General features: G+C 47.0%; 1 protein-coding gene across 2 annotated transcripts in view; it reads right to left on the reverse strand.

Moving 5' to 3' along the window:
* Nucleotides 1–14543, reverse strand: part of PARVB (parvin beta) — an 83750-nt gene that overhangs the window by 19875 nt on the left and 49332 nt on the right. For both annotated transcript variants that reach the window (XM_003772665.4, XM_023505587.2), the window contains exons 2-5: nucleotides 13140–13229; nucleotides 12747–12817; nucleotides 4524–4626; nucleotides 691–831 (exon numbers count right to left, since the gene is read on the reverse strand). In XM_003772665.4, coding sequence (XP_003772713.1) covers nucleotides 691–831; nucleotides 4524–4626; nucleotides 12747–12817; nucleotides 13140–13229 — 405 coding nt within the window. The remainder of the gene's footprint in view (nucleotides 1–690; nucleotides 832–4523; nucleotides 4627–12746; nucleotides 12818–13139; nucleotides 13230–14543) is intronic.

Here is a 14543-nt window from a genome sequence, read left to right on the forward strand (position 1 = left end):
AGCATCTGATGTTTCCTATGGCATGCCGGGTCTCGAGACCAAGCCCTTAGTAAGATGCCTTCTTCCCTGATTCACGATCTTTAAGGGCCCCAAGTCTAAATTTGATATCTCAAGAGATGAATTGGGGAGGGAGAATCTAGAGGTCCAGGGCTTCTCCTCCCTCTGCACTGAGCGATCTAAGCCCCACCATGGCCCTCGGTCTTCCAGAACCAGGCCCAGCCTCCCTATATGAAATGAGGAGGCTCCCCTATGCCCCCTGACTACATGACCTTGGACAGGTCCCTTCCTCCCCCCTCCCTCAGTCCCCCCCTCTGTACAGGGGTGGAACATGATGGCCTCTGAAGTCCATACCAGCTGCAGAGCCAGGATGCTGAGTCCCTGGTCCTAGGAACCGCTTCTATTTAGAATCTTAGTGCCAGAGGCCCGATCTGACCCTTCCCTGCTGATTTAAATCCCGACACTATTCTGCTTAATACCAAAAACACACAAGCCTCTGAAGCCCTGAGTGAAACACTTTCCAGTGACTAACTGTGGGGCTTATCCAGACCACGGTTCCCCTCCACTGGGCCAGATAATCCACTGTTGACCGTCCCGTCTTTGTGGAAGTCAGATCACATCTAACGAAAAAAGAAATCCCCTTCGGGAGGCTACGGTCCCGCCCGCCCATCTCCAAGGGCACATCCTACTCACAGTCCACGTTCCATTTGATGGCCCAGCCGTGGGGCCGCAGGACATCATATATCGCCTCCAGGATGGTCTGCAGCTTTTGCTTCTGACCAATTTCTGACTGCGTCACCTCAGCCACATTCAGTTTGCGGTTGGCTAACTTTTCTGCAGGGAGGATAAAGGGTGAAAGGGCAGGGTTGAGGGAGGTAGTCATGGTGGGGTCTCCCCGCACTTCCCCTAGGCAAAGAGGCAATCTGGAGCCACAGGAAGTTCTCAGAGAGCCCAAGATGAGTCCTTTTTGTTCATTTATTCATTCATTTCTCCATCCATTCATTGAATTAGTAAAGTGAAGCTGATAATCTCCAATTTTAAACTTTCCCATCACAAAATGTTACAGCTGAAAGAAACCTTTGACCTAATCCAACCCATTTTACAGAGAAAGAAACGGAGGCAACCAGCAAGTGGCTTGCCAAAATCACAGTGAAAGCTTATAGAATGTGCGCTTCCTGAGGGCAGCAGCTACCCTGCTTCTGGGTTTGTATCCCCAGCACTTAACGCTACATCTGGCGTGTGTTTGGCGCTTAATAAATGCCTATTCATTCATTCAGTACTTTTTCTACGATATGCTTCCTAACCATCTCCTTTAGAAAAGGGCCCCTGAATAAGAGGGAGGGAGGTGGGGGAAGAAGGAATAAGAATTTGAAATCCAGCAGAAGAGAAAGGTCATTTAAGTAGGGCAGGCTGGAGAATCTGCCTCAGAAGGATGAGGATTTTGATAAAAAATAAAAAACAACTTAAAAGGTTTTTTTTTTTCCCTCTCTTCCACTAGCCCCTTTTTCCTCCCACACTTCCACGTCAGTAAGAATGATTAGATCTTCCCGGATATTCCCCGACTGCTTTATTACCAGGAGCAAGCTCTGAGCCGAACAAACCGTGCTCATTCAATCTGCTTGCTGTGCAATTACCGAAGGCGAGACCCCCAAAGCCTGCTTTGGCTCGCTCAATCTCACCGCTTTGTAGAGCAGATTTAGCCAGAATCAGCAGGGGGGCCCTTGCACGTGGAACCGGGTGCAGGGGGAGAGGGCAAGAAGGGGCAGCTGATCGGCATCTCTCACTCCAGATTTTTCACAAGTCCCTGCTGCCTTCAGCTCGAGAAAGAGAATAAAAGCTACTTGGAAAAAATGTTGTCAAAAATAGCTTAAAAAATGATGGCATTTTGACCATTCACATATGGCTTATCTACAGCCAACGAAAGACCCCAAAAAAAAACATTTTGAGGGTTTCCATCACTCAACATGCTTCTGGGATGCCTCCCAGAGAGAGAGGTCAACCATAACCTTGGAAAGTTAAACCCGCTGGGGGAAGGGAAGGGGGAAGAAGGGGTGGAGGACAAAGCCAGATTAAAAACACTTTTTCTTTTTTCTTTTTGGTTTATACTTGTGATTATTTCGGGGCAGGGAATTTCTGGAAAGGAAACTCCCATTTCCCATGATGCTACACCATCTTAGCTCTGGACCCAGAGGAACCTCAGAGGTCACTGAGTCTAACCCCCCCTTTTATGGAGGGGATCAAGAATCCCCCATGTCTCCGCCTTCCCAGATTAATAAAGTGAAGCTGATAATCTCTTATTTTAAACTTTCCCATCCCAAAATGTTACAGCTGAAAGCGACCTTTGACCTAATCCAACCCATTTTTACAGAGGAAAACATTGAACACAACAGGGTAAGTGGCCAAATCTCAGTGAGTTTATTAGAATGTAAGCTTCCTGAGGGCAGCAGCTACCCTGCTTCTGGGGGTCTTTCTAACCAAAGATGTCCCTCCAGTCTCCCTCCCTTTCCGGAAGCCCTTCGGGCCCGCCTCAGGGCCCAATGACTGGCCTTGCCTGCCTTGACCTCTCATTACTGGCTCTCCCACACACCAGACATTGGCCATACATGCCCTGGACTCTTAACTGCCTTTCTGAGAATCTCCCTGAACAGGCCTCCTCAGGGAAAATCCATTTTGGACACATTGAGTCTACGGTCCAATATGACGCCCAATCCAGCAGACAGAAGGATGCAAGGCTGGAGGTCAGGAGGGGGCTGAGGAGAGGGTTTTGAGGACCATCCGGGCAGGGCTAGTGAGATCCTGAAGGGAGCCCAGGGCCCAGAACAGAACCGTGAGGGGGGCTCTGCCCACGGTACTAGCAGGTATGACCCGGGTAAAGATCCAGGGGAGGACCACGGTGTGTTCAGGCCATTAAGCCAGGGGAGAACAGAGTCACAGGAACCACAAGAGCAGTTAAGGAGACGGTGACCCAGGCTGCCGGGGGTCAAAGAGAAGGATGGAGAAGAGGGTTCTGGGGGAACGGGAGTGGAAGCCACTGAGAGGCGACGAACGGGCTCCCAGGCCCAGCCCTGCCCCTGGCAGCTGGGGCAGGTCAAGAAGCCTCCAAGGGAGGGGGCTCACCCATGTGGAGAAGGCAAGGCCCACAGTGCCCACCTGGGAGGACGGCATGAGCCACCATTCGGAGCCGCGTTCGGGAAGCCCAAAGGGGACGTGCCTGATTTAGCTGTCGGCTTGGGAATCATGGGCCAGGGGGGACAGCAACAACTTCAGAGCCCACATGCTTGGGATGGAAAATGAGAAGCAGCCCAAGTATCCCCCAAACGCCACTTCCCTCGCTGCAATTTCATCAAGAGTGATGGAGTATGGAACGGGGACCAAAATTTAAAAGAATGAAGTCATGAATATGTGAGTGGAAAAGCATGTTAACATTTAGCATGTGCCGAGCACTGCAGGCTCTCTAGAGACCCAAGGCAAGCAAACAATGGCAGAAAGGCCCTGTGCTCCTCGGGCTCACAACAAACATGGCGGAGGGGTGCCATTATCCAGAAAGTATCTGCTCTCAGGGTGCTTCTGAATGAGCAGGTTCCTTCCTTTCCTCCTCTCTCTCTTCCCTCCATCCTTCCTTCCCTCTTTTCTTTCCTTTCTTTCTTCTCTCCCTTCCCTACTTCCTCCCTTCTTCCTCTCTTTCTCCATTCTTCCTTGCCTCCTCCCTTCATTCCTCTCTGATTCTCATAATCCCTTCCTTTTCTCTTTTCTTTCCTTCTTTCCTCCTTCCCTTTCTCCTCTCCTTTCTTCTCTCCCTCCTTCCTTTCCCTCTCTCCCTTCTCTCCTTTTCTCCATTCTTCCTTGACTCCTCTCTCATTCTTCCTCCTTTCCTTCCTTCTTCCCTTCTTTCCTTCCTCTCTTCTTTTTTCCCTTCCTTCCCTTTCTCTTTTCTTCTCTCCCTCCCTTCCTTTCTCCTTTTGTCTGGAGTAAATTACTGTCATGCTACTATTCTCTTAAGATGTCCTATCATTATATCATCTCTTATCATAATTTATAGAAATGGTGCTATAATCTTTTCCAAGCCTTAGTTTTCTCCTTTGGAAAATGGAAGCAAAACCATCTATCTTCAGTTCCCTCTGGAATTATTTGAAGGCAATAGAGCCTGAGAGGAGGAAAGCCTAATGGTCAGCACACTCCCCTTCCCAGTTGACAAGGGGAACTTGTAACAATTGAGCATATGATACACACTAAGAGGTGCAAGTGAAAGAAGAGGAAGAGAGGAAAGAAGAAAGATCTGCTGAGAATCACTGCTCCAACCATCCTTCCCAAAGAGACAGACCATGTCAGATGGTATTCTGAGCCTCGGTGTCCTGTTCTGTAAGATACACAATTGGCTTTGATGCCCCCCCAACGCCCCTCTCAGCTCCACCCGCCTCACTTGGACAGGCAGGTCAGCAAGGAGCCCACGGAGCCGGAATCCACTCTTTCCCATGGGCCCACAGGTGCAGCACCCCCTCCCTGCCTTCTCTGGGCCCCTCACTCACCCAGAAGCTTCTGCAGCACCTGCCCATCATACAGATCCTCCTCCAGCTGCTTGACGATGATCCTTTCCTCCACCAGCACATCATTAATCCAGTCAATTAAAACCTAAGAAATAAAATCAGGAGTTGATACCTCACAAAGTAAGGTGTGATCTGCACCAGAACTGGCCATTCACTAGATCATGGGTCCGAGGAGGGAGAAACCTTGAGACACCAAACGACCCTTCTCCCATTTGAGAAGTCCTCCAAATTAAGAGCAAAGTTAGAGTGAGCAGACTAAGAAAGGCAGTGGTTTGTCCTCAAAAGCATTTATCCCCACCAGCATCATGGTCAGTATTTATGTAACACCATCTGTGGGCTGGGCATGGTGCCCTATGTTTTACAAACATTATCTGGAACACACAACAACCCTGGAAGGGAGGAGCAATTATTCCCTCTCTTACAGAAGAGCTAACTGAGGTTGAGTGAAGTGACTTGCAATGAGTTACATACTAGGTAAGGGTTTGAATCCAGGTTCTCTTAACTCCAAACCAGCACTCTGTCCATGGTGCTCTCAGCTGCCGACATTTATGAAGCACTTTAAGGTTTTCTTTACGTACGATCTCCTTTCCCTAGACATCATCTCTTCCTCCTTTCTCCTTGCCAGCCCCGTGATCCCATCACCCCCAGTGTCCTCCAGCAGATCCCACCCTAATCATCCCCCTCTCTCCTGGCCCTACTACCTCTATTTGTTCCTTCTCTACTACCTTCAAATAGATCCAAGTCTTCCACCTCCGTAAAAACCTTCCACTGGCCCTCCAGCTGGTGTCTGATATCCTCCAAAAAAAAAATTCCTAGAAAGAGCTGCCACATGCATCAATTCTATCTCCTCTCTCTTCCATGAAATTATGTTTGTAAAGCACTTAGTAAATAGTAGGTACTTATTAAATGCTTGTTTCCTTCCCTCCCTCAAAATCTGGCTTCTAACCTTATCATTCAGCTGAAACTTCTTCCTCCAAAATTACCAGTGACCTTAATGGCCAAATGATGACTGAACACTCTTACATCCTCCCCCATTCTCTGGGTTTTCCTGAGGCCCTCTCCTGATCCTGGCCCTCCTTGACCACTCCTGCTTTGGCAGATCACTGGACCCAAAGAACTCTGAAGGGGAAAGTGAGGCAGGTGACCTTGCACAGCCTCCCTCACTGACATCCAATTCACTTGCACGTCACGGTCCTCTTGGAGAACGAAGGAAGCAATTCGTATGACCCCCTCTAATTGGCTCTCAGACTCTGTCCTAGGCTCTCTTCTTGGGTCCAATTATCCCCTCTGTGCAGATGATTCATGTGTATGAGCCCAGCCCCAATTTCTCCCCTGAGTTTCAGCCCCGGATCATCAGCCGCTTACTGAACATCTTGAATTAGATGTTCCTAAAGACATCTCAGACTCAATATGTCCCAGTGGAGGTTGTTATCTTTCCCCCGAGCCCTCCCCTCCTCTGAATCTCCCCCGCCATCCTCCCAATCACCCAGATCTGTAATCTAGGCATTATCCTCCACTCTTTCCTCTTCTTTATATCTCCTCCACTGCCAAGTCTTGCCACTTGGGGGTCCCTAGATCCCTTATAGCGGGCCCTAATCCTCATCATCCCTCATTATCTCTTACTCAGGCTATTCCATTAGCCTCTAATTGGTCTCCCTATTTAACATGCTCCTCAACCCCCTCCATTGTCTGCACGGCTGCCAAACTGTTTTCCTAAAGTGCCCATCTGACCACGTCCCATCCCCTCCCCAAAAAACTCCACTTGTTCCTTATTAACTCAAGAACCTAATATAAACTCATCCATTTGGCATTTTAAAAACTTTCACAACCCAATTTCTTCCTACCACTCCAACCTCATTATACATTACTCCCTCCCCAGTAACAGAGAAAATGGCAAGATGCCCTAGTTTCCAGGTGATTAATTGGACAGGATGGGATAGAGAAAGATAATTACTGACTTGGAAGCTCAGAAAAGGTTCTCTGAAGAAGATGGATGCCATGGCCCTTGACCTGTAGTCAAGAAGGCCCGTGTTCAAACTCACCTTTGGACATTTACTAGCCGGGTGAGCTTGGATAAATCATTTAACTTCTCTGTGGCTCAACTTCCTCAGCTGAAAAATAATAAAGCTGGACTTGATGATTTATAAAGTCTCTTCCAGATCTGCATCTATGAGTCTATTATTCTATAAAATTCTGGGAACTTGAAGCATGGAATTGGGCACAAGGTCAAGGAATTATGTGGCTCAGGGATAGAATGTTGCACTTGAAATCAGGAAGACCTGAATTCAAATTTTGCCTGAGACACTTAATGTATCACTTTACTGCTGTCTGTCTCAGTTTCTCCTCTATAGATAAAAGATGTAAGTAATAAATAAGATCTATAATTTATATAAAGCAAAGGAGAAACATCCCTAACAATAAATTTGTTAATAAATCTAAGTCTATAAAAAAAAGAACATAATAAGTCTATTAATGAAATCCATGAAAAAAAGAGCATCATAAGTCTATTAATGAAGTCAGGGGGAGAAAAGGGGGCGGGAGGCATTATCTTCTTATAGAAATCAAACAGGGTTGGAGCTCATGCATCCTCTAAACCACCTTATGTCTGTATAAAATATAAACAATGGCTGGATTAGGATGGTCATATACAACCTGAGCTATCCAAAATAGGTGGATTTGGGGCAGGGTCCTAACTTTCTGGGAAAGCACCGCAGGAAGGAAATGGAAGGAAATAAAGAGAACTGAAGTCAGGAGCCCTGGGTTCAAGGGCCAGTCTCGTTATTAATTACCAAGGGACATTGTGTATGTCATTGAATTTCTCAAGGTCTTATTTTCCTTCTGTATGCAATGGGGGAAGGGAGAGAGTGAACTAATTGATCTTTAATATCCCTTCCAGATTCAAAAGAAAAAGTAATAAATAAAACCCTATGATTAGAGGAAATTTTCAAGAAGCAGAAATAGAGGCAGAAACAGGCACAGAGTCAGAATGACAGAGAAAACAAGACCGAGAAAGAGGGAAGTAGAAGAAGAGAGACAAAGACATAGGACATATACGCGTCTTTAGAACTAAAGCAGATTCGTTTTCACAAAATCAACCACAAAGTAGATTTCTGAGAAAGAAATCATACACCCATTCCAACTACGTTATGGGATCAGACTAGAATAAAGAGGGGAGGCAGTGGCCAGGTCAGCTCAGGGACAATCAAGGGAAGGAAGAGACAAAAGGACAGACCTTATTGTGTCAGAAGGGAAATGTCATCCCTGCCAACCTTCTCCATCACTTGACCTTTGGTTCCCAACACACACACACACACACACACACACACACACACACACACCTGCACACACACCTGCTGAGTTGAAAAGATGACTTTTCTCTATGGATATTCTCTAAGTAATAAAAAGTATTTGTCTCTGCCAAGCCTCCTTGTGGGGCTTGTCTGGCTGTCTGAGCTCTTGAGTTAATGAGGGGAAAGGAATGGAAAAGGACTGGGGTGAAGAAAGAGAGCCCTGGGGTAAGGGATGGCCAAGAGCAGGGCAGGAATGAGCCCAAACTGTGGGTCACTCCCCCTTCCTGCAATCACAGCAGGCTTGCACTTAGTAGTCGCTTAATATACGTTTCATGCTGAATTAGGAGAGGAGGTAGGGATTAGTTAAAATCTGCCGGGGATTCTAGTTAAAACAATTTTATTTTTTCAGACAACTCAATGGAAATAGCACTCGTGGTGGAGAAAGAGGGCCTCAGTTTCCCCATTTGTAAAATGAGAAGGTGGGGCTCGATGGCTTGGGAGGTCCCTTCCAAGGGCTCCCTCCCGAGACCTCAGTTTCCTTCTCCGTAAGATGCAGAGTTTGGCTAGATGTAGTCCCCTGCAGCTCTGAATCTCATCTCTTCCTCCAATAACCCATTTCACATGTTACTTTTTGAAAGGAGGACACCAATTATTATTTCTAGACAACACATTTCCCTCCAGGCAGACCTCTTATCCATCCAAAGGATGAAGGGGAATGTCTCATACCTCTATTTCTCATGTCCTTGGCAGAGTCTTCATGCGCTATACATTAAGTGGCTCCTGGGGCCGCTTGAACCAGAATAAAACATGATTTTTCCATTAGTCCTTTCTGAATTACAATGGGGTTCCAGTCTGCCTTCCCCCCAGAGCCACGGGAGAGCCGGATTTTAATCACTTCCAAATGCACGCAAAGCATCCCACCTTAAATTCACTAAGGAAGGATGCAAGCAGACACAGTAGTGAGAGAGACACCTCAACAATCCTTTCTGAAAGCCCTGAGGACTGCATCCCGGGTGCCCCCAGATACAGGAGGGTGCTGTTCCTTGGGGGCCGTTTCTTTCCAATGGCTTATTGTACCAAACACCAAGCAACTGGGAAATGATTAAATCGGACCCTCCTTCATTGTGGCACTAGTTACAGATAGGAAGGCGTTTCCCCAGGGATTTTATCCAATATGGAGAGTAAGAGCTTCCCCACCCTCAAGAATCACACAAATGTCCAGTCTTTTTTTCCAAAGCACACACAGGAACCCTCCCAGAATGCAGATGATTATCAGAGGTCCAGATAGAATGGCAGATGATGTCATCGAGCTTTAGGTGTCCTTTATTCCATGGATTACTGATCTCCATTTCCAAATACCAAGGTTGCAGGAAGCAAGAAGACGGCCCACCCTGGGGAAGAGAATCCGGGGCAGAGAAAAAGGGCAGAAGGAGTCCTGAGGGTGAGGGAAAATTAAAATCTCACGGATTGGGAACAAAGAGTTCACATGAACATCTGGATGAGAGATGTCTCTCAACTGACATATCTTATGATTTATGCACATGCATAAAGAAATTTAAATATATATATATACATATATTATAGATTTATTATTATATTATACATTACATATATATACACACACATATATATGTATGTATTTAAACCTATATATGTGTGTGTGTGTATGTGTGTGTGCATGTATGTATATATTTTAAACCACTCTATAAAGGCATTTATTACAAAGATGCCTATCTGGGGTATCAGGGCTGCTCATTCATTATCCCACATCATGGAGACAATGATTCATCAGGCCCAGACCCCAATGGAGGGCATACCGAGTCATTAATCTGAAACTCGATCAAAATGAGACCAACTAGCTAAGAAATGGAAAATGAGCAGACACCCATCCATTGGGAAATGGCTGAATAAGTGGTGATACAGGAAGATAATAGAATATTATTGTTTTGTAAAAAATGAAGAAGCTGATTTTAGAAAGACTTGGAAAAATTTAGACAAACTGATGTTGAGCAAAACAAACTGAACCAGAAACACACTGTATACAGTCCCGGCAAGAATGTGTGATGATCAACTATGCGGTTCAATGATCCAAAGCAATTCCAATAAACTTTGGACAGAAAACGCCATCTGCAAACAGAAAAAGAACTAAGAGATGGAATGTAAATCAACACATGCTATGTTCTTTTTTCTGTTTTTTTTTTTTAATCTTTTGCTTTGATGTTTCTCTCCCAACATGATTCATAAAGCAATGTGTAATAAAAACAAATTAATTTTAGAAAATGAAACTAACAACACATGTGGCCAAAGAATTTTTGAAAATCAATCAATAAGCAATTATTTGGCACCTACTAAATGCCTAGTCTCAGGAATCTTATATTCTTTGAAAGAATAAATGACTCAATCCCCCAGCTCTGGGGTTCAGTGCAGGGCTCATTGATCAATCATTTATTCACTAAGGCCTTATTAAGTACCTACTATGTGTCAGATCTGGAGAATCAAAGGCAAGAATGAAGCAAGCTGTGTTTCACTGGGGAAGTGGATGCCCCACTTGGGGGTCCCCAATGGAGAGCTCTGTGATACAATAGCCCCCCTCTCTCTCTGTCTGGTCAATCATTTGCAGGGGTCGTGATTTCCCCCGCCAGAACAGAAGGGACAGATCTCTTCCCCCACCAGCTGGTCCATCTTCAAGAACCACCAAGACCTCTTGGAGGGAGAATGCCGTCGGAATAGCCGTTAGTAGAGAGGAATGTCATCACCCCTCAAGAGAACAGGCTCGGGGAAAAATTCAGAGAAACTTAGGAAGCTCCATATGAACTGAACTGGTAAAAAAGGAGCCAGGAAAAGCTCCACAATATAATGTAAAGGAAAACAGACCCAAGAGACGGCAGAGCACAAACAGCAACACAGGATGACAAGAGATCCCTCGTCACAGCTAATGTGGGCAACAGGGTGCCAGACCTGAGTTCAAATCCAGCTGTGTGACCACAGGTGAATCACTTATATTTGCCACATCTGTATACATGGGAAGAGCAGTCATGGTGTCCTACTGGACTGTAAGCTCTGTGAAGGCAGAGACTGGATCTTTTGTACATTTCCTATCTCCCTGGACAGACAACTTTTTTCCCACAATCTTTTTTTTTTAATTTTTTTTATTAAAGCTTTTTATTTTTAAAACATATAAATGGATAATTTTTCAACATTAGCCCTTGCAAAACCTTGTGTTCCAGTTTCCCTTCCTCTTCCCCCATGCCCTCCCCAGATGGCAAGTAATCCAATATATGTTAAACATGGTAGAAACAGATGCTAAATCCAATATATGCTTATATATTTATGCAATTATTTTGCCACAAAGAAAAATCAAATCAAACCGGAGGAAAAAAAATGAGAAGAAAATAAAATACAAGTAAACAAAAAGAGTGAGAATGATGTATTGTGATCCACACTCAGTTCCCACAGTCCTCCCTCTGGGTATACAAGGCTCTCTCTATCACAAGATCATCGGAACTGGACAGAATCATCTCGCTGTTGAAGAGAGCCACGTCCTGGACAGACATGTAATAGGTGTCCATGGAAATGGCCCGAGGAACATGTACAGAAAGGAGTTTGTAGGCATACAGACAGACACACATCTCCCACTTGCCGACAGCCTCATCCTGCCTGTTCTCGAGGATAAATAAAGATGTGACAAAGCAGGAGAATCAAACCAGTTCCTTCCACGCTCAGCAGAACAGCCACAGATGCTTGACAAATAAAAATAAACAATACACAACAACAGAGCGGGAACGAAACATACTTCCCACTCACTTGTTTTTTTAAAGGTCACCGTTTCCAAAATCCAAAATCCAAAAAATTGGAAATCAAAGTCCAAGGATCTGGATTCAAATCCTCAGACTGCTCTCTCTGGGCCTCAGTTTCCCCATCTGTAAAATGAGGTGGTTGGATCCAATGGCATCTAAGGGCCCTCCAGATATGATAACTTAAAATTCACATGCTGTCACAATCTGCAGAGCTGATGGGAGCCCTGGGAGGGAGGCAGGGCAGACATTAGCCCCATTTGACTGAAGAAAAAACAAAAGTAGGGAGGGAGAGCTCCCACTGATTTGTCCAGAGTTACACGGCATGAATGAACCAAACAATGGAGCACTGTTTTTGACTATTAGTTGATAGCCCCAGACTGAGAATCAAGGAGACCTGGATTCAAGTCCAGCCTCAAACATCTATATTTGAGTGGCCCTCATGCCTGCCTCAGTTTCCTCATCTGTAAAATGGGGATTAGTGCTGATGATAGCACCAACCTCTTGAGGAGGGTTGCTGTGAGGTTTGAGCAAAATAATATTTGTAAATGGCTTTGGGCCATAGAAATGCTACTGATTGTTATCATTATTACAAATAAGATCCTCCTGGCAAAACTGCTCACTCTCCAAGGTCTGGCCCCAGTTGAGGCTGGATGCTCTAAAGACAGCATACACACACCCCCTTCCTCCTCCTCCTCCCCTCCTCCTTCTCTGCCCTTTGAACATTTATATTCTATCAGAAGAGACAAGCAACAAATGATCTCCTCTCCACCAGACTCAGCTTCCTCACCTGTAAAAAGTGACAGGGCTAGCCCCCTGTGATGTGGGATCCCAGGCCCCTGCGCCTCCCCCCAGTCTCCCGCTTTCCCTCACATTATCCTTGGAGGAGGATCCCCTGCCCCCAACCCCCACCGCTTGTACCCCCGGCCCCCAGCCCAGAGCCTTGCCCAATAGAGCTTTACATAGGAGGCAGTGAGCACGGAGGCCATCCAGCCAAGAAAGGAGAGTGAAATCGTCCTGAGGAACCAGCTCCTTGTGTGGTCACCGTTTTCTGACCTTCAGCTCCCCTCACTGGCCACAGATGCCCCAGGGTGGTCCCAACAGCGCCTGCCTCGGCCTACCTTGTTAAGCTCTTTGAACTTGGGGTCCTCCCTGGAGGTGGGATCAATCATCGTCCGTTCCTCATTCTCCTCTGCCGGGGTACGAAAGGGATGCAGTCAGAGGCAGGCTGTCCCCACCACCCCGGGCCCCCCAACAGATGGACAAGGAGCCGAGGAGGCAAGAGACCCCGAGACCCAGCCCCAGTGAGGGGCGGCATGCAGAAGCCAGGCGTGCACCTGCCAGCACCAGAAGGTGGGAGAAGAAATCAGGGTTAAGTGCCTTCCCCAGGGTCACACAGCTAGAAGTGTTAAGTGTCTGAGGCTGGATTTGAACTCAGGTCCTCCTGAGCCTCACCCTCAGCCCTTCCCCAACCCCAGAAACACTCCTGGCCCATAAAGAAGATGAGATCATACCAAGAAGGGTGTCCTCGGGGTGGATGTCCACTGTGGCGGGCGCCAGGGGGGAGTTGATAGCATTCTTGCCCTCCTCTTGGAGCTCGCTCACTGTCAAGAGAGAAAAAAACAAGAAAGAAACATGAGGCTAAAGGCGACCCAGCGGACCCCCGGCCTAGCCCATGGGCATAGCCCGAAGGAAAGGCAGCTGAAAACCCTGAGCGGGCAGAGGGCACTTCTCCAGCAGAGAGGCAGAAGGAAGTGGGAGTGCGGCCCATCTGATGGCAAATCCCGACTCCACCAGGAGGAACTGTGGGGACTCAGAAACACAGAACACTGGCTACGGTGAGGGCGGCAGGTGAGCAGGGGGGCTGGGGAGCCAGCCTGAGCCAGGAGGACCCGAGTTCGAGTCCTGCCTTTGTGACACTGGGGAAACCCCTGAGCATCAGGGCCCAGGCAACCCCTAAGAGTGTAGCTGGGAGGGAGCCAGGTTCCTCACTGAGGTTCCCTCGGGTCCCAGCCCCACTTCCATCCCCGATTTACGCACATAAAATCATCACAAGGGACACCAAGGACTGTTACCATTTAGCCCACTTGTTAAGGACAAACAGGCAGACACATCTTGGGTGAACCACGTCCAGAGATTCGAGAGGGGCAGGATGTCGTTCTTTTCTCAGGGTCCGACTTGCCGGGCCCCGGACGCTGGCAGGCCCCAGGCTGAGTCAGGGACGCAAATAAACATGGAGAGAGAGATGCCAAAGGAGGGAAAAATACAGGGGAAGGAAAGGGGAAGGAGGGAGGAGGAGGAGAAAAAAGAGGACACAGAGAGACACAGGGAAAAAGACAGAGAGAGTCAACAAAGCAGAGAGAGAGAAAGAGAGAGAAATAGAGAGAAGAAGGAGAGAAAGAGAGAGGGGGGAAGGAAGGGAGAGACAGGGGGAGAGGAGGGAAAGGGGAAGGAGGGAAGAGGAGGAGAAAAAAAGGAAAAAGAAAGGAAAGGGAGATGGGGAAAGAGAGACAGATAGAGATTGAGTGTGAGGGAGAAAAACAAAGATGGAGATACACAGAGATACACAGAGACACAGGGAAAGAGACACAGAGAGGCAAAAAAAGCAGAGAGAGAGAAAGAGAGGAGTGAGCGAAAGAGAGAAGGGGAAGGAAGGGAGAGACAGAGGGAGAGAGGAGGGAAAGGAAAGAGGGAAAGGGAGAGAGAGAGGGAGAGAAAGAGAAACAGAGATAGAGGATAGGGGGAAAGACACCCTCCCCACTGTCATACCAATGCAGGCCCTTTGTGGGCAGAACTGTTTCTGCTCTTAGCTCTATATCTCTCAAACTTACATGATGTCTTGCATACAGTAGGCACTTAATAAATGTTTGACATTGGAATCCCAATCTCCTTATGAGACCCAGCTTAGGTACTTGCCT

This window comes from Sarcophilus harrisii, chromosome 5, assembly GCF_902635505.1.
Source record: "Sarcophilus harrisii chromosome 5, mSarHar1.11, whole genome shotgun sequence".
NCBI lineage: Eukaryota > Metazoa > Chordata > Mammalia > Dasyuromorphia > Dasyuridae > Sarcophilus > Sarcophilus harrisii.